Consider the following 20,055-nt stretch of genomic DNA (forward strand, 5'->3'; position numbering starts at 1 on the left):
GAAAGATAGAAATTATATCATGGAAGACTGATAATCCACAAGCGTACTCCAGCCACCTGTTGGAGAAGGTGACAGAAAACAAGAATATAAAACCATGATTCCACTTGACTTTCCAACTGCTCTCCAGATTCTATCTTTCTTATGGAAATACTGGGAGATTTTATTCAAATACTTAAGGGTGAACAGCCAATGGAAATAACATTTGTATAGAAATGCTTCCCTCACCTCTATTAATTATAGCTAAAGACTACATTAAAATGATTATTGCAATGATTACATTTATCTACAAAACAGTGTATTCCATAAAGAAGTATTGCACAGAACACAGGTCAAAAAAATAATTGAAGACAACATTTCACTCAAATTCTCAAGTAATAGAGGGCGGCTCCTACTAGCAACAGTGATTTATATTTTTCACTCTTCAATATCATCCCCCAGGGGAAACTGGCAAACTGAAGTCTGTTCTATTAATACCAGCGGGGATATATATGTGTGAAGAGAATAAGCAAACATTTATTGTACATGGTGGCTCAATGAACTATCCACATGAGCTTTTAAAAGACTTGAAACTACTTGGCAGACATTATATTTGGAGGAGCTCTGCAAAAACCACTCTTCTGAAAATGTCTATTTCTAAGTCAGTTGAACTTTTTCAATCCAAACTGTTAAGTTAATAACAGTTTATATATAAAATAATAACTTGATAGCTCCATTTTTCCTTTGTTAACATGGGAATCTCCCAAAATGGTCTTTAAAGTTTTGAGATTAGTTTTTTTTTCCTCTCTAAATCAGTGACAAATGTATTCCAGGAATGGATTTAAAGATATTTATTTTTCCACATCAGCCAATATAGCAACAATGGCAAATTGTCATTTATTGAAGGCCAATTTCGACAAGTTCCTTTTTGTGTTTTATATGTTAATCCATAGCCAGTGTTATTAGCACTCAGAATCATGCACAAAGCACACCGATCACTGACTGCTGAACTCAGAACCAAGCCCAACTCCCAAGCTAGAGTAGACTTTGGATTTAATTTTAATATAATCTTTTAAAATAAATGGGCTGAATAACTATCTTATTTTTATGCAGTCAACATTAGTATAAGATTTGTTTGCATTCATGTACTACATGCTGAGTAGACATTTAGTTTTTAAAAATCTAGGCTCAATTTAAATGAGTGATTCTTAGAAAATTTTGCTTTTTTAATCCCTTTACTATTTTAGTAGTTGTGTCTCCAACAGCATTTATAACACTGCTATATTATGGTACTACATCGATAATGAAAATAAAAATATTTTATAATATTTACAATTAGTTAAAATGGCAGTTTGTGGTTTTGTTCTCATGATCTGACAGGCTTTTTGAATACACGTTAGATTTTTAGTTGAGAAATTTGCCTCCATTTCTGTTACCAAACATAATTAGGCAAAATGCAAATGTACATAGAGAAAGGAGAGAAAAGGGGCTACATTAGTTGTTTTAAAATCTCTTTACTATTATGGTAATAATTTTCATCAAAGCAATTGTTTAGAGAAAATAGAAAGACCATGAAAGAAACATACAGGTGTTTCTACAGATGTAAGAATGAAGAGTGGGAGGAGACAGGACATTTTTTGACTTGATCTAAATCACAAAGAATTCAGTGACATGTTTTAAGTAAGGGCTCTTTTTTGAGTGCCAGGGTTCTGTGTATCAAATGTTAAAAGAGTTTCAGCACTTGAAAATTATTTATATCAATAAATTACAATAGTATTTAAAATAATTTATGATCTACTAAGATAAATTAGTGATTTGTTATATTTTGAGCCATAATTGAAAGATGTTTGTCTAGAGAGTGCACATTTCTTAATATCTGAAGTTATGTATATTATACTAATATATTGACTTGACAAAGTTGTACAAAATTCAGGAGACTGAGGCAGGAAGATCACTGGGAATTCATGGCCACCTTATACTATATAGTAAGTTTCAGGCCCTATTAGTTGAAATAATAAATCACTGCTTAAAAGAAAATAAATAGACAAAAATAAAGGAATTCCAACGCTAGTCCCCTGACCTGCACCAAAGCACCTACATGTGACCAAGATAATTATATGTCAAATTTACTTTTCATTATTCTATGACCTGCTCTTGATTTGCTTCTGCATTTTTTCCCTTTCTTATTAAAGGTCTCATTCGTTTGCAAGAGCTCATCAAAGCTCCATCAAGGTACAATCTAAGACTTAAAATCCGTCAGCTGCCAGCTGATACAAGGGATGCAAAGCCTTTGCTGAAAGAAATGAAAAGAGGCAAAGAGTTCCATGTAATCTTCGACTGCAGTCATGAAATGGCAGCGGGCATTTTAAAGCAGGTAAATTTTAAGTTACTTAAATTCTTAGTTTTATTATAAAATTTTCTTTATGCTATGTTCTAAAGGTAATGACTTAGTGTTACATCATTAAGAAGTCAGAGAATGCATCTGAGCATGATTTAATTACAGAAAAATCTGACAATTACTTTTAGTTAATTTATTTTAGGAAAAATGTAAAATCAATATTGAAAATCTTTTAAACACTGCAATTTTGAGATGAATTTCAATTGTCTGTCAATTATTGTGAGAGTTTACTAATTTACTCAAACCACCATATTGCACAATATTTTATACCATTAAAAGACAGAAGCAAAGATTTGAGTTCAAAACCATATTTTATGGATCAAAAAGTGCACAAAGTTTTGCATCTCGTCTCCAGCAACAGCCCGCCCCCCATTTAAAGAGAGACTACTCTAGATTGCAGTTACAGTTATATAATGTTCACATAATGGTAGCATACTGAAAAACAAAAGGAATTTGAAATTTTCTTTTAGTAAGGCAAGGCTTTATTGTAGAATGAATACTGAGAACATCATTTGGTTAAATGCTAATTTCTCTGTACTTTCCTTGCTAGTAGTATGTGCTGTTCAAGTCACATAGTCTCTCTAACATTAGACTGGGATAGCTCAGCTTCCTTTGGCTGTGAGGATGATGAAAAATAGCACATATGTAAAGCATGAGTTACTAGACACAGACTGAATCTGTGCTTTAAGCCTTTAAGTGTAGGATAAAATACTTGTAGAGCACTGTTAAGATTCGCATATTTTATTGGATATTTTTCTAGCTTTCTATGCAGGTGATAAAGTATATGAGGGATTATGTTTGGCTTTGGTTTTTGTTTTGTTTCAGTATGAACGTAATGATGGAATAAACACTAAAGCAGAAGTGAAGCTTTTCACGTTTTCTGAACAACACTTGATTTCGAGAAGTGGTCTTCTCTTTACTCCGACAGACAACTAGCTTATACCTCTTCTCTGGGCTTCTAACAAGCAATAGATCAGATTTTTCTTTTAAGATCTAACTGATTTGTGCTTATGTCTGGAAGATGAGAAAACCTCCAATAATAGAGAGTTTTCTACCTTCTATTAGATGTATCCACTATATTATAATGTTCCTTAGATAAACCCTGCTCTGTTTGAATATGAAGACAAATCCCAAATAATATTTAATATTTAAATATGCTCAGTAAAGAAATTGTTAACATTAGATTGGCCTTTGCGACATTTTCTTGATTTCTGATTGATGGGAGCAGGGCCCAGCCAGTTGTGGATGGTGTCATTACTAGTCAGATGGTCCTGGGTTGTATAAGAAAGCTAGCTGTGTGTAAGCCAAGGATTACAGTAAGGATTGTTTCTCTGTGTTCTCTGTTTCAATTCCTGCCTCCAGTTCCTGCCCTCAGTGATGGAATGTGACTTTAGAATGGTGACTCTCAACCTTCTTAATGCCAAAACACTTTAATACAGTTCCTCATGTTGTGCTGACCCACAACCATACAATTAGTTTTGTCACTATTTCACTATTATAATTTTGTTACTGTTATTATTCATAATGTAAATATCTATGTTTTCCAGGTGTCATTGGTGACCCCTGTGAAAGTATCATTCAATCGCTTGGAGTCACAATCCACTGTTCCGAATCAAAAAGCAAAATAGACTCTTTTTTCCCCCACATTCTGTTCAGTCATGGTGCTTATCACAGTAATGGAAATTAAACTAAGACGAGGCTGTAGGGTGATGTGATGTATGTGTGTTTCTGAGATTACGCACCATTGGCTGGTGGAGGATTACCAGAGATATCTGTTTAGAGCTGAACAGCACAAGTAGATGAGCTTTCAGAAGTGCTCCATCCAAGAGATGATAGGAAAACCAGAAAATAATGGCCTTAGTCAGCTTAAACTTGTACTTTTATAATAAAAACAAAAAAAAACATAAATTAAACATTTGTTCAAACCAACTGCATTTTATTTTGTCTGAAAGCTCTGAAAGAGAGTGAAGCCCAGGATTGACTAGGTATCCTTAGAGGCAAATTTCGTGCATTAATCGACAGCAACGCTTAGGCAGCAGATAATCCCACCTCAATTCAGATTTCTGACAGAGACTTCCCTAGAGCAAAGCCAAGATGCTCAGAAGTAAAACCTCAGGAGGACATTCTATCACACAGGGCAATCATAACCAAGGACTTCAAAGTTGAGATCAGAGAATGTGAACTAAAATAAAAAAAAAAAAAACTTCATCTTAGAAGAAATGTAAAAGCTAATGCAAATAAACCCACAGCAACAAGTTATAAAGTAAATGTAATATTTGATATTTGTATTTTTCCTCTGTCCTTCACTTTTGTTTAGTGGGAACAATCCTATTGCTGAATCTAGCAGGAAGAATAGAATGCTTACACAGCACGTACCTGAATGACAAAACTGCTAGCTGCATGCTGCAGCTTCCTAAGAGTTTATCTGAAACAAATTCATTTGTGGTCTTCATGAAAATATGATGTATGCCACAATGTACTTCCTTTGAGGCTTCCCCAGTAATATCATTCTCAAGAAGGTGCAAATATTTCTCCTTTGTGTGGTTCGAGGTTTGGAAAGACACCTTGGTGTGTAGTTAAGGGGAGATACAGAGCAAATGACTATGAAGCTAATCTTAGTGGTAATAACCGTCTTGTTTCTAAGGTTACTAAATGAGTACTAACATCTTTAGATCAAATATTATAGTTTATAATTTATTCTTAGTTTCAAAATCAAAGTTTTAAAAAATGTCAAATAAAGCCATAAACCAACCCACTCTTTATTGTAGACTATTTTTCAAGGTAATAAAGAAGAAGCCTATGGCAGTTTATCCCACCCCCTTACCATGGTTCAGCTCCTATCCCCTGTTTCACAAGCTGGCCTGAATGGCTAGGAGTTACAAATTATCAATGAAACGGGAATATTTTTTAGAATTCACATATTTTTAGAAAGGAGTCAACATCTTTTAGAATATATAATATACACTTTTATAATTATCATGGATGAATATGAAGGAAAAAAATCCAAATTGAACACCATTAGTTTCTGGTGGTTAAAATGGAGTTGGGAGGCATAATTAATGAAAAAGCCATGATTCCAGGACATGTCTCCTGAAACATTAGTGTGCTTCAGATTTAAGCCGGCTTTAGACCGAGCCAAGTTGCTATTTTTCAAACTTTTTTTGTTGTTATTTTTTGGGTTTTTTTTTTTTTCCTTTTTTTGAGACAAGGTTTCTCTATAGTTTTGGAGCCTGTCCTGGAACTAGCTCTTGTAGTCCAGGCTGGCCTTGAACTCACAGAGATCAACTTGCCTCTGCCTCCCTAGGACTAGGATTAAAGGCATGCACCACCACTTCCCAGTGGCAAACATTTTTTTTTTTTTAAATCAGGGTGACAAACCTGTAGCCCATATAGAGAATGGGACTACAACCGACTTTGTTTTGTTAAGTCACATTCCCTTCTGACAGCAACTGTCACAGTTTTCAGACCAGAGATAAGATAGTCATTCCCCTTACAGGTTTAACCTATAAATATACCTATTGTAGTATGAAAAGTTCTGTGAATTTAGCAGAAACAATTCTCACACATTCTCCTGGTTTTTGTTGACTTGAGTAACTTTGTTTTCACATTTAGTGTCTCCAACTGTCCTTTAGTCAGGTCTAGACTCCAAATACTAGAGATAGAGCTGTCCTTACTCTGTTGGGCATTTTATTTAACTTTGTTATGTGCTAGTTTTCTTTCAGTGCATATAATAGTTGAACCTACATTATGAAGTTTTGATAGTTTAAATATTCAATATATTTAATTTAACTTTTTATATACCTTAGTAATATCAATGATATTTGTACAACTTATTCTTTATCTGTCTCTGCACATTTTGAGCTAATGTTTTTAGAAACAATGGTAATATTAAGCTGTCATTGATTGATTGTAGATACGAAGGCTTCTGTACATTTTGTTGGCAACTGACATTCTCTAGTGTAACAGATAATGTAAATGTTTAATGAGGAAAATATCCCTTTACTTTGCTTAGGGTAACTTAACCAGAAGTTATAGGGTTATAGAAATGTTACTAAATCAAGAAATAGAAATCAGTGATTTTTCCCTATTTATTTTTCTGTGTTTAAATCTTTAGTTTGCCAAGCAGTATTTTATGTGTTCTATTTTAGAAGTGGCTATTCCCTTTATACTGAATGACATTTGTTAAAATTTACAAAATTTAGTCTACGTAATTGCGAATGCCAACCTATGTCTATGAAGCTTTCCTGTTCGTTGCACACAGGTAGTAGCTGAGAAGGCTACTTCGCAAATGATTTTTGAATAGTTAGAAGTGTGTAGGAGACTATCAGATAAGAATACTTTCTTCCATCTAGGAGTTCTTCCTTTAGCAAAAAAAAAAAAAAAAAAAAAAGAATGGGTTTCAGTTTCACTGTCAGCTATTCATATATTTATTTCCCTTACTTTTTTAGAAGTGAAAAAGACAGGCATAATTCTCATCAGTGCAAATTTCAATACAAAAGGAACTTGACCTAAAACCATTGTCAGTCAGAATCTGTTAAGAAATGTAGAAAAGGCAAACAAAAAAAAATTAGTAAATTTTATCTGATCTTTGAAAAAAGTCAAAATATTCAGTTAATTATCCATATTTTTAACAAGTTCTGATTTACATTGCCTTTCTTAATGTCACAATTATTCCTAAGGTGCAGAGAAAGAGAACTACTTTACCTTGTTCTTTGTAGCTCTTCCTGCTAATTTCTCAACAACAACAACAAAAAAAAAAAACTAATCAAATAAAAGGATGTCTCACTAGGATATTTCTAGTGTGTGTACTATATGTAAACCCAAGGAAGAAATGTGCTAATATCAAGTTTTACATCAATTTTAATGTTTTTAAACTATATGTCTCTTTTTTGTTTGTTTGTTTGATGGCTGGATTTGGGTGTGTTTTTGATATCAAGCCTTTTTAATTGCCCTCTCAGTTGATTAAATTGTCCATATTTAGTAACATTTTAGGTCAATAGGATTAAACTTGCAATAAACAAGTTGCATATTACTTTTACATAAACTTTACTGCTGTTAAACTATAATGCTATCAATTTTACCATTGCACACATTCAAGCAATAGCTTTACTGTCAGAAGAATAGGTTCAAAAATTCCTTTTAAAAATAATTGTTTTCTTACTACTGGGAAAATTAAGTATGATCCAATTTTATATACCATGAGTAATGGAAGTTAACTATATATCAGTTGTATATTTTGTCATTACCTGCCATACTGAAATAATATATTTCACATTATATATACCCTCAATGCTAATCTTTTTGTTTCTTTTACTTTTTTACCTCTTAGGCATTAGCTATGGGGATGATGACAGAATACTATCATTATATATTTACCACTCTGGTAAGTAATTTATTAAAACATAAAAATAATGCTGTAGATTTTATTATTATGACTATTAAGAGGGTGGAAATGTCGTTTTTGAATGAGAAGTAATGTAATGAACAATACATTTCTACTTTATGCTTTATATTATCTTAATATAACTTGGAAGGATTCATGAGATAGAACTAATAGCTCCTGGGGGAAGCTGATGGCTTTGAATAATATCATTTCAGTTATCAATTGAAAGTGTTGTGTGTCTAATTATGTGGCTCCAGAGCCTTTAAGGGCATAGTAGGAGTTAAAATTAGCTTACCCACAAAAAACCCCAGTGTATTAGGCAACCACAATGTCTCATGCTATTATCTTTGCTCTTTTTTGTTTGTTTGTTTGATGGCTGGATTTGGGTGTGTTTTTGATATCAAGCCTTTTTAATTGCCCTCTCAGTTGATTAAATTGTCCATATTTAGTAACATTTTAGGTCAATAGGATTAAACTTGCAATAAACAAGTTGCATATTACTTTTACATTTTGTCCTGAAATACCCATGCCATTTTCTTTATTATGCAGGAAAATTTGTCTTTACTATTTTATAAATGGTTCTTGCAATCCTGCCTGTTTCCTGTGATGTTAGGATTATATGTGTGAATACCAAGGCCATGTTTCACTTATTTCCTTCTCCATTTAGCTTACAGTTCTGATTTCTCCTGAGAAGTAGCTTTCCATCTCTTTCACTAGACCTTTCTTTCCCATTTCCAGCCTGTATCCTATTATCCTTTACCTGTAGATTGTCATATCATGAGTGATCAATTACCACATTTGCCTAAAGAATGAGTAAAGGCATCTGTACAGGTTTCATGGTCATTACAGTTTAATTCTAAATATTGTGGTATTGTTATAAATTGAAAACATCTAAATATCAATTCATTATTTTCCAAATCAATTCTTCTTTGATTTTATTCAAATTTTCAAGTGTTATTGATTCCTATATAATCCACATAATTCTACTCATTTGTTCTTTTCTCTATAGCTTCTATAGCAGTTTTTTTCTATTCCATTTAGGAACAGTTCAGTCAGTGTTCTTGCTATTTATTTTTAAATGTTGAAATTATTTTCCAAGCTTTTGCAGTTAGTAAAATCCAGTTGTTCTCAATAGCTTTCTGAGAGATGATGATTCCTCCAGGAGTATTTATTGCACAGCTGGATGTTTGCTATATATAAACATGAAGACTGGCTCTGCTATGTTGCTGCATCACCTCTTCTTTGATGATTTTTACAGTTTATAAGAAACTTGGTAATAGGAAGGAGAAGATGGAATGGCTCTTTCCTTTTCACATGGGTCCACATAATGCTATTGCAACTTGATTCAATATAATTGTAAAATTTTGAAAAATATTATTATCATATAGTTAAGAAAAGAGTACAACATTTATTTTTAGGATAGTTATAACAAATTTGTCTGCAAATAAAGGTTTATACTTCTTTAATTATAAACCAAATTTCCCATTTTCTTTGCTTTGATTCTCCTTTGCAATCAAATTGATTTCAATCAATCTTGTATGAGATTCATGCTTTATATTTAATTCTCCCTCATATTTCTACTCATCTTTTCAGTGCCATTGACCTTATTAATATTCTGGTCATTCTTTAAAGCAGGTGTATGTGGGTGGATGGGGACAGATTTCCTCATCTTACAAAGTACATGGTTGGGACCCATCTGAGCAAAAGATGGGGCAACAGGGAAAAATATGCATATATTTATTGTGTGTCTGTTCCCATGTGTCTGTTGCCACTGGCATGGAGTGAACTCTTAGTTTATATGCTGTGGTTTGATGAAGAGTCAATAGCTGTTTGTAAATATGACTGGATAAAAATACAGTATCATCTAGCAATAGTAAATTAGGTGAAATAAAACAAAATCTGTTTATTCAGCTTCTCCTAGAACTGAGGAACTTTCAAATATTGTACAACAGTCCTCTAGAATGAAAGACTTCTTTCTCCATTTTTTTCCTTATATAATTTTAAATTTTATTGAAAGTATATTTTTCTTTTTTCTTATTGAAAAAAACAAATTTCCACCTCCTCCCAGCCTCCCATTTCCCTCCCCCTTCTTCTACTCCTCTCCCCCCTCCCCCCATTCCTCTCCCCCTCCCTCTCCAGTCCAAAGAGCAGTCAGGGTTCCCTGCCCTGTGGAAAGTCCAAAGTCCTCCCCCCTCCATCCTGGTCTAGGAAGGTGAACATCCAAACTGGCTAGGCTCCCACAAAGCCAGAACATGAAATAGGATCAAAACCCAGTGCCATTGTCCTTGGCTTCCCAGCAGCCCTCATTGTTCGCCATATTCAGAGAGTCTGGTTTTATCCCATGCTTTTTCAGTCACATTCCAGCTGGCCTTGGTGAGCTCCCAATAGATCAGCCCCACTGTCTCCGTGGGTGGGTGCACCCCTTGTGGTCCTGACTTCTTTGCTCATGTTCTCCCTCATTCTGCTCCTGATTAAATTTGTTCTTTGAAAAATTAACAAATGTTTATAGCACATTCTGTTTATTTTCAACAACACCTTCTCTTATTTCCTTCCTACCTCTGTAGTGCCCTGTCCTATTCTGCGCAGGTCATTTTTCCATGTTTGTGTCTTTTTGTTTTGTTTTAGGGACCATAGATTATAATGAGGACCATTTGAATGTCAGTTAGGGGAACTCCCCATTGGGGCCTGGGTAGCTCACTGTTTGGTACCCAAATAAAAATGATAACATCCATCCCTTAAAATAAATCAATAACCAATCGATCAACATGAAGGATAAGACCTACTATTCTATGTTTATGATTGGTTGCTGACAGCTTGCATCTTATTCAGGCCCTTGAATCTTGTGTTGCTCCAATTTAGGCAACTACAGTTGCTTAGGTCATGTTTGCAATGACTGTGCCATGCCTTGAAGCTAACCTTTTCACAACCCTTTGTTCTATCTTCACATTCTATTTGTTCTGCTGTTGCTTCTTTTATGCTCTATGAGACTTAGAGAAGGTGGTATAAATGTCCTGTTTAGCACTAACCACTCAGCAATCACTTAATCTAAGTGCCTTAGCAGCCATGAGTTTCTGCATTCTGCACTGTTCACTGCTCACTACTCCAACGGGGAAATAGTGTGTTAGAGACGAAAGAGGCTCTCATAACCTATTTTTAAAGGATGTAGACTAAAAGAATCCTTTTATGGCCCCACTCTGGGAGAGAAAGTTGAGAGAAGGTCAGAGAGTAACCTTTTTGCTTCTTCTATACATTTCTTTTTCCTTCATCTTAAAATACTCAGGACGCTAAGCCTCATATTTTGTGTAAAGTGGTTTGAACTACATTACAACTCAGATTCTATTTGCTATTTGAAATGTCACTCACGATAAAAATCACCAAGGGGCTTGTTTGTTTTTAACTTCAAATTTGCTTATCATTTTAAGCATTTTTCCTTCTGCATATGTATCACCATACATTAATTACTTACATTTTGAGTAAAGTATATCTTATGTCTTTTGATAGATCATATAAATTGAATACTAAAATTGTAAAGATTCCTCCGCAGCAAAGTGTACAATGCCAGTTGCTTTCCTCTGGATTTTATGCCTGTCCCCTAGAAGGTATAGCAGTGTGTGTAGGAAACAAGATGCACACAGGATCCTTGACATTCATGTGGGCTTGGGATTTCAGTTTATCTAGAAAGAGCTAAAACTTTCCTTATGGTAGTTAGAAAGTGGATGGCAGTCTCAGATACTGTGCATCTATATGATGACATCCAACTTCATTGGTAGCTTGGGCCTCATATTTCCCAGGAAAACTAACAGGCAGAACAAGAATTTTCATGGTATACAGATCTTCGAGGTCAATAGAATCAATGTTCATTATGGTCGGTCTTAAGATGGGTCACGTAACAAAGGATGCGCAAATTTCCTAAAACTAACAATATTCATAATGTTAACATTTTCCCTCATCTTTTATGGAGCTATTATTTATTAGAGCATTATTTCAGAATTGGCTTCTCAAAAAAAAAAGCAAGTAAAGCAAAAGAAACATAGAAACACAGGCAAAACAAAACTAAAATGTGACTAGTTGGTTAAAAAGTAGGACAAAGAAAAAATACCCTTGTTAGTTTAAAGAAAAGTACCATTGCATAAATTATGAGATCAAGTTATCCTTTAACAAGAAGATTATAGAAATGTTACATGTATGTTAATCTGTTGTTTAAATAATATTGTAACCAATAGATTTGTGTTCATGTGCAAAGTATGCTTGACATCACTTGAGATAAACTGCTGTTAGTTTCTAAGGAAAATATGAAGTAATAATTTCAGTACTGTAAGCTCATGAATTAAATCTACTATTGGTAACACAGGAAATTTCTGTTTCAGGACCTCTTTGCTCTTGATGTGGAGCCCTACAGATACAGTGGCGTAAATATGACAGGGTTCAGAATACTAAATACAGAGAATACACAAGTCTCCTCCATCATTGAAAAGTGGTCTATGGAACGGTTGCAGGCACCCCCAAAACCTGACTCGGGTTTGCTGGATGGATTTATGACGGTATGAATACCTATTTAAAAATCAACTTTTGTGTTCTTAAGTAGTGTTGCATAAATCATTAAATCCCCTGGGTGCAAAGAGTAGTTTGATGTTTTGACATAAAAATAATATCAGAGTTATGATTGCCTTTAGCTCTCCATTGTTTCGGCTTTAAAGGTGGTGTGACATAGGAGAATGGAGGTCATAAATGAGGCGTCTTAAAGTTTCATGCAATAGCCAATATTATTCAGCTATTCAGACAATTTGTACTCTGATGGTTAAGAGTTGTCATAAGATAATCCTAACAGTCTCTATGAATTATAAAATAAGAGAGGTTAGTGTGTGAATGTGTATGAAGAGTGAAGAAAGGGTGTGTGTGGTGTTTAACCAGATATTGTACTTTCTGTAGTAATGGGAGCATAATAGAATGGAAAGATGAAATTAAAGCAATTTCTATTGCTGAAAATAATCCTACAACATAAGCAGAATCTGAAACAACATTTAAGCAGTTATGAACTAACAGTAATAAGTGAATCAAAATAGCCAGTTCCACTCATTGGACTGAATAAAAGAAGTATTAATATATTGATACATATCTGAACCATTAATTTTTCTTATACTCTTAGAAAAGCTACCAATAAAATATGTGTCTGTGTAATGGGAGAAGGTTGGATAAATTTTGTAATCACAAATTCAGTTATTATGAGAAAATACAGCTGGAAAATAATTTCCTATCTTTCCATGGTAAACTGAAAATGAAAATTTAATTCATAGTCCTGGAATACTTTTAAAACTAACTATTGTTAGTTCAAAGAAATATAATACAGCATGGATCAAATTTATATAATTGTTGACATCTGGTCTTCCCTTGATTTACTAATTGAGCAAAAAAAGTAAGCAAAGAAATTAGTGTTTTATTGCCCTTGAGGTGTAAATAAATTCATGCAAAAGGCTTATCTCCTTTGGATATACCTGTAGGAGACAATTTAGCGGGGAAAATATGTAATTGTAAAGGAAATGAAGTATACACAGGATCCACAACTGCCTTATTTAGTCTGGGTTCACATAGCGGAAGTTCTTCCTTTATCTCTCAACTATGTAAAGACTATATAACACCATCTCATCTTCCTCACTTTTAAGTAGATTGTTAGTACACAACTAGGTATTGCTAAAATGGGACATGGCCAGTTAACGTTCCCTAGTAATTTCTAAATGTCATTAAGTGTTTCAAAATTGCCTCTTCTAATTTACATATTTTGGGGATATGGGTTGTCGTCCTAGTAAGTAGCTGTCCCAAAGATGTTTCTCATCTTTGTACTCTTTCAGGTGTAATGATAAGCCCATTTTTTATGTAGCATATCTTTAGTCTTATATGGAAATAAGATATATGGAATATTGCTCTTCTTCTTTGGAGGTGAGATAGCTCATATAATGAATAATATAAGCCCAAGGGAAGGCCTGCTTCACAGGCTCTAAAACTTTTCCCACATAGTATTGACACATAATAGGGGAGTGTTTCTTGCCTTGAGGTGGTATGGTCCTTTGATATCAAAGCTGAGGTTATTTATGATTTAGTAAGGGAACAGAAGAGGCAAAATGCTCTTTATCTTCTGAATGAATGTGTATAGTATAAAAGCAATCTATTAAATACAAAATTATTAAAGGCTAATCTTTAGGAATAGCTTTGGGCATAGGTAAATCAGGCTGTAAAGCTTCCATTGGCCACATGGTGGCATTAACATTCTGTAAGTCAATCAACAATCTCCTTTTACCAGATTTCTTTTGGATTACAAAGGCAGGAGAATTGCAGGGAGAAAAAGAGGGGGTTTTGTGCCCATTCGCCAATCGTTCTCTGACTAACTGTTAACTGATGAAGAGCGTGGAGCTTTTCTTTAGAAAGGAGGTCATTGAGGTGTCCAGACAGGGTCACTAGATTTCTTTGTAAATTTGTGCAGGTGGCATGAAAAACCCAATCCACGTCAATTCACGTTTATGATTTGTCTTTGTGGGGATATAGGTTCAACAATCGCTTGCCATGCTTCCTCATCTGTTCCCTTTTTGATATCCCATTCTTTTCTTAGCCAATGTGCTTGTGAAGAATAACATTAGAAGTGAGAATGTTTCACTTTGTTTCCTTTTAGCTCATAGGACCAAAGTTAGGGTCAAATTTAACTTCAAAATGGGCCATTTCAAGGACCATTCTTCAATGGTTATAATAGACATATTAGCTCCAGAAACAATTAATCCTGTAGAAGTTTTTCCTTTTATTTTTAAATCCAATACTGGTTAACCACTTTTCTTCAGGAAGTTCTTAAAGCTGCAACTATATCTTCCTCCCTCACAAAGCATAGCTTTTTTTAAATGAAGGTACTACATAAAATATTCATAATAATTGTTCAATATTTTCACCTACTTTAAATTTCCAGTCAGTGGGCACTGTGATCATGACTGTAATTTTTCCTATACTATCTTCATTAATGATTCCAGTGTTAACTATGCTTCCTTTATGGGATTCAATAAAATTCAAACTGTTCCAGGAAGGATAGGTCTCCAATACCCTGTGTGTAACATTGAGGAACTGAAGAGGCAATATCTTTAGGGCAAGGAATATCAATAGCAGCACTTCTTTGAGTAGCAGCTTACAACAAGAGGATAGATTTACAATCTGAAGCTGGCACAAATGTTTTTGTTCTTGGGTTTAAACCCTCTAATTTTACAGAAACTGAGTGGGGCCCTCAATCCATTGTCTTGTTGTTGATTTGTATTGTTATTGTTGCTAGGCAATGCACTGCCCCTTCTTAGCATATTTAAATTGGTATTTCTTAGCCAAGTGTTTCCCTTTCTTTCCTTTAGGATTTAAGCCAGGAGCTCATTGATTCTGAATATTCATTTGTTGTAAGAACAATTTACATTGTTTCTTTAAGTGACCAGGTGGGTCACAATTGAAAGATTTTGCTGACATCTGTCTTTGAACAGCATAGGATTCTAAAGCAGCTAATTTTACTCTATGTATTTATTTCCCTATATTTCTAACTTCAGAAAGTTCACATTTCCTGTCTCTCTGACGTCTTACTACTCCTTAACAGTCTTCATTTGTGTTATCAAAGTCAGGTGTTTTAACAATAACTCTTGAGTTTGTTCCTTTTTTCTTTTTTATCAAAGGCATATTAATTATCCCCATGAAATCAGCATAAAGCTCAGAGGGACCTTGTATATTATTAATATAAGTATACCACAAGTCAAATACCACGACAGTTTTCATCCAACTAGATGTAGCTACATCCCTAATGTAGGAAGGCTGCAGGAGGTGTGTTATGTAAGGTATGTTAGGTAGTCTAATGATGCCCATCTACCAGTGGGCACTTCACATGTGACATATCCAGTGTCACCTTCAGTCCTATTTGGTGAACTTTTCCATAGGCTTCATCTGAAAACCACATTTAGCATTAAAAAAATTAGAAAAGGCTAGGAACCATTTTAGCAAGGATATGAAAATAATGTGGAAACCACTGTGCATAATTGCTCCAATCCAAATGATGCTCATAACAACATGGAGCAGTAGGTCTAGGAAAAGCAGAAAGAAGCCATTTAAAAAACCTCTCATTATATACATGTCTAATCCCTGATAGAAACCTTGATTTTGTTGAAATTGCACAAGAATTATTAAGTACAGCTCATGAGGCCAGGGAGGAATTGCTAAATGAATTCCATTTTCCCTGCCTTGTCTAAACATGTCTAAAATGTAGTAAACTTAACATTTTCATAGGGCCTCATAAATACTCATTGGGAAGTATAGGGGTTCAAGATTACATTAAATATCATATACTTCATCTCATTCTTCAGGATCATCTTCAGTCAATGGCAAATATATATCTAAGGGTGGCTCCAGTAAGGGAGCTAAGGAAGTCATCATGGCATAGTTGTTGCTGGCACAGATTTTACTTTAAATTTTGCCTGACTGAGAAAAATCTTTTTTACCATTTTTACCAATTTTAAGGTTTGATCATCCAGTTTTTATTCACTGAATGGTTGGTAATTTTTTTCCTAATGATTGATATAATTCTTCTGTTCCTTAAGTATCTTAATAACACTCCAAATCAATGCCCAAGGGACTCAAAATTGAATGGCGATCTTCCTCTTGCTTATATACCTTTTCATTATTCTTGGAGACTCTGTCTGTCCCACAGTCTTTCATCTAAAATTTGTTCTTTTGCAAGTTAGAAATTATAATCATAAATAATTTGCAAGCAATATAACAGTTGTGATTTTAATACTTGTCTTCCTCCTTCCTTTAAAAAATGATAGAAAACAACCTTCCTCAAGACCCAGTAATAGCACGATGCTCAATCGTAACACAAAGACATGTGCTCAACTATGTTCATAGCTGCATTGTTTCTCATAGCCAGAACCTGGAAACAAACTAAATGCCCTCGACCAAAGAATGGATAAGAAAATGTGGTACATTTACACAATGGAGTACTAAACAGCAGAGAAAAATAATGACATCTTGAATTTTTCAGGAAAATGGATAGAGCAAGAAAACGTCATTTTGAGTGAGGTAGCCCAGATTCAGAAAGACAATTATCACATGTACTCACTCATGAGTGGTTTTTAAACATAAAGCAAAGAAAACCAGCCTACAAATCACAATCCCAGAGAACCTAGACAACAATGAGGACCCTAAGAGAGACATAAATCGATCTAATCTACATGGGAAGTAGAAAAAGACCAGATCTCCTGAGTAAATTGGGAGCATGGGGACCTTGGGAAAGGGTTGTTGGGAAGGAGAGAGGTAAGGAATGGAGCAGAGAAAAATGTAGAGCTCAATAAAAATAATAAAAAAACAGGAAAAAATGATACACATGCTCAACTTAAGGCAAACTCCTCCCTTCTTTTTTCCTCTTATTTTTAATCCTCTTTCTTTGATGAGGATGTCCACTCTCTTATCTTACAATTCACTTCAGGATCTAATTTGGGTGCCACTTGTCACCATTCTAGAAGGGATGGGACCTGGGAGAATGTAGCCTATAAATTGGTGGACTCATGCAATATCCAACTTTATTTAGTGCCTCAGATAATTTCTATTTTGATGGTTAAGAGGTCACATGAGTAAAGATCTCATGAGTTCAGTCAATCTGTATGCCGTCACAAAGACAAGCCACATGTGGTGAAACCATGCTATTCTGTCGAGGCATATAAAAGACAGTTTGAACATTGAATTGAATAAGAGCAGCAAGTAATCATACATAATCTGAAGCAAAGTCACTCCTATCTGTTACACCTGGTTGGTGGTGCAGGAGGGGAGAGACAGAAACACATTCTAAGAGCAATTCTGTGTTTTGATGAACCTGAAAACACAAGACTCTTGTCTTGTTTTCTTGAACTGTTCTCACAAGTACTCAGAATTCTCCCCACACAACTCCATCTCTAAACATTAAGAGACACATGTACAGTTTCATCCAAGTAAGACCAAAGTCATGAGAAAGATCACTAGGGGTTTAATTACTAGCAGCAACACCTATGAATGATTGCAAAACATAAATACAAGGGAAATGTATTGATTTCTCATTAGAGAGGCAGATTTGCTTAGAAACACTTAACCTTCAGAAAGTAGAAAAGGAATGTGGAAAAGAACATACACTTCTGATTTTGTGAGAATGAGCAGGATTGAAATGGTAGAAGTGAAATGAATTGCTAAGAAAATATCTCAGCTAACAAAAATTCTATGTGTTATATGGGTAGCTTAAATTTTAAAGAAAAAAGTCTTTAACCAATTTTCATTTTGTAGAGTCCTGAGACTCAAGTGTCATATTAAGAGAACAGGTACAGTTCTTCTATGTGTTTTATTGGAGTTCTGATAACTGTAAAGATTAATGAGGCTTGTCATGTAGTATTTTTTGTGGCAAGCATTATATCATCACAGAATATTTTGGAGGTAGACATGAAGTTTACGATAAGAAGTTTTTACCAAGATGAATCCTCATTATATTTTTCACAACCTTCCTGTTGACAATGTATTAAGATACACAACTGTAACCCACATACAGAGGGCATAGGTAGGTCCCATGCATGCTCCCAAGCTGTTTGTATAGAGTCTATAAGTTTACTAGCTCAGGTCATTGGTTTCTGTTGGTCCTCCAGTCATGATCTTGACCCTTTACCCCCTTGCTCATACAGTCTAGTTTCTCTCTTCAACTGGACTCCTGGAGCTTGTTTGTAGGGCCCCTGTCAAAGGAATAAGGAACTGATCCTGTTGCATGAGCTGATATTTTAGAACCTATTCTCCATTCTGGAATGCCTCAGGCAGCCTTGATGCAGGTAGAGGCGCTTGGTCCTACTTCAGTTTGATATGTTGACTGTCATAAGAGGCCTGCTCCTTTCTGAATGGAGAAAGAATGGATGAGGAAGGTAGATGGGAGTTGGGAAGAGGGCACAGGAAGAGAGAAGGAAGGGGAAACTGTGGTTAGTATGCAGAATAAGTGAAAAAATAATAAAGAAAAATTGATAAATATTTTAATATTTTTTAATTATAATAATATAAAGAAAATACAAAATTTGGGAATGCTGAGGGTCAGGTGATGTACCTTGAGACTACTAGGCAAGTATTCCCTTCTATCACCAGTACAAAATATTTTTATTGTACATTAGTAATTATTAATATAAAACGCATTTGACTTTTTACAAACACCATATAGTAGATATGGATTAAAATAGCACTATATTGATGCCTTGTGCAAATACTTTTTCTCTCAAGCATCTTTGTAGTCAGTCATTATGCATGGAGGAAATGAAAGCAGTAGCTAATTTCCTCCAGAATGAACAGAGCCAAGAAAAGAAGATGCATCAGACGAGTAAAAGAATTATAGTCTGACAGTACAGCATTGGCAACCCTCCCTCAAGAGACACTAGTGCTTGTATGTTTCTTGTTCTTTTTCCCCATGAACCAATGAAAATAAAATTATCAGCAAAGTCTTTAGTCCTTGGAGCAAGGCCTGTCATTACCAGTATCATAGTTATTTGCCATCTCATACGATCATAATGTTTAGAGTTCGACATTCTTTATGTCAGCACTATAAAAGGAAACAACAAATTGGATTCATACATTTTTTTTCTGGATGAGTTAGCATCTTAATTGTCACCCTGGGATAACTGTTAATTATCTAAATGAGTTTTAAAAGCAAGACAACGTCTGCTTTTGTAGTTTCTTCCAGGGTGAGTAGCAGTCTTATGAATAGTAGGTATGGCCACATATTATAATCCAGCTGATGTTCTCAGCTTCCTAGACATGAGTTCTTATCACAACGCTGTTTCTATTTCTATTCTCTGTTGAAGGATCACAACTACTCATGATTCTACAAGTGTGGAAGTTCCTCTCTGCAAAATTATCCCTGTCCTTCACTCTATAATCTGTTGTCATTTCCCTTGGTGTTCTGTACAGATATAATCTGCTATCAATGAACAATTACCTTTAATTGAAACTTCACCTTGAGTAGTTACAATAGTACAAAGATTTATTATGGTTTTATTATTTATTTGGTGAATTTTCAATAATATTGCACAAGAGAACTAAACCAGGTACAAACAGTTCACTTAAATTGTTAATGCTCTAAATAAAACCTAGAAAACATTCCCAATAATCCCAGCTTGTTTATGCATACTAGTAAAAATATACTCATTACTCATTCAGTTATATAGTCATTGTCAATGGTATAATTTTCTTCAGACATTTAGTGTAAATTTCAAAACACTCTGCTACCCTATAATAAAGTTCGGATGAT

At 34.5% G+C, this 20,055-nt stretch overlaps 1 protein-coding gene across 9 annotated transcripts in view; it reads left to right on the plus strand.

Annotated features, from left to right (window-relative positions):
* Positions 1–20,055, plus strand: part of Grik2 (glutamate ionotropic receptor kainate type subunit 2) — a 592,264-nt gene that overhangs the window by 237,254 nt on the left and 334,955 nt on the right. For all 9 annotated transcript variants that reach the window (XM_075944195.1, XM_075944164.1, XM_075944134.1 and 6 more), the window contains 3 exons: positions 2,169–2,350; positions 7,704–7,757; positions 12,125–12,298. In XM_075944195.1, the coding sequence (XP_075800310.1) occupies positions 2,169–2,350; positions 7,704–7,757; positions 12,125–12,298 (410 nt within the window). The remainder of the gene's footprint in view (positions 1–2,168; positions 2,351–7,703; positions 7,758–12,124; positions 12,299–20,055) is intronic.

Source organism: Microtus pennsylvanicus, chromosome 1 (genome assembly GCF_037038515.1).
Source record: "Microtus pennsylvanicus isolate mMicPen1 chromosome 1, mMicPen1.hap1, whole genome shotgun sequence".
Taxonomy (NCBI): domain Eukaryota; kingdom Metazoa; phylum Chordata; class Mammalia; order Rodentia; family Cricetidae; genus Microtus; species Microtus pennsylvanicus.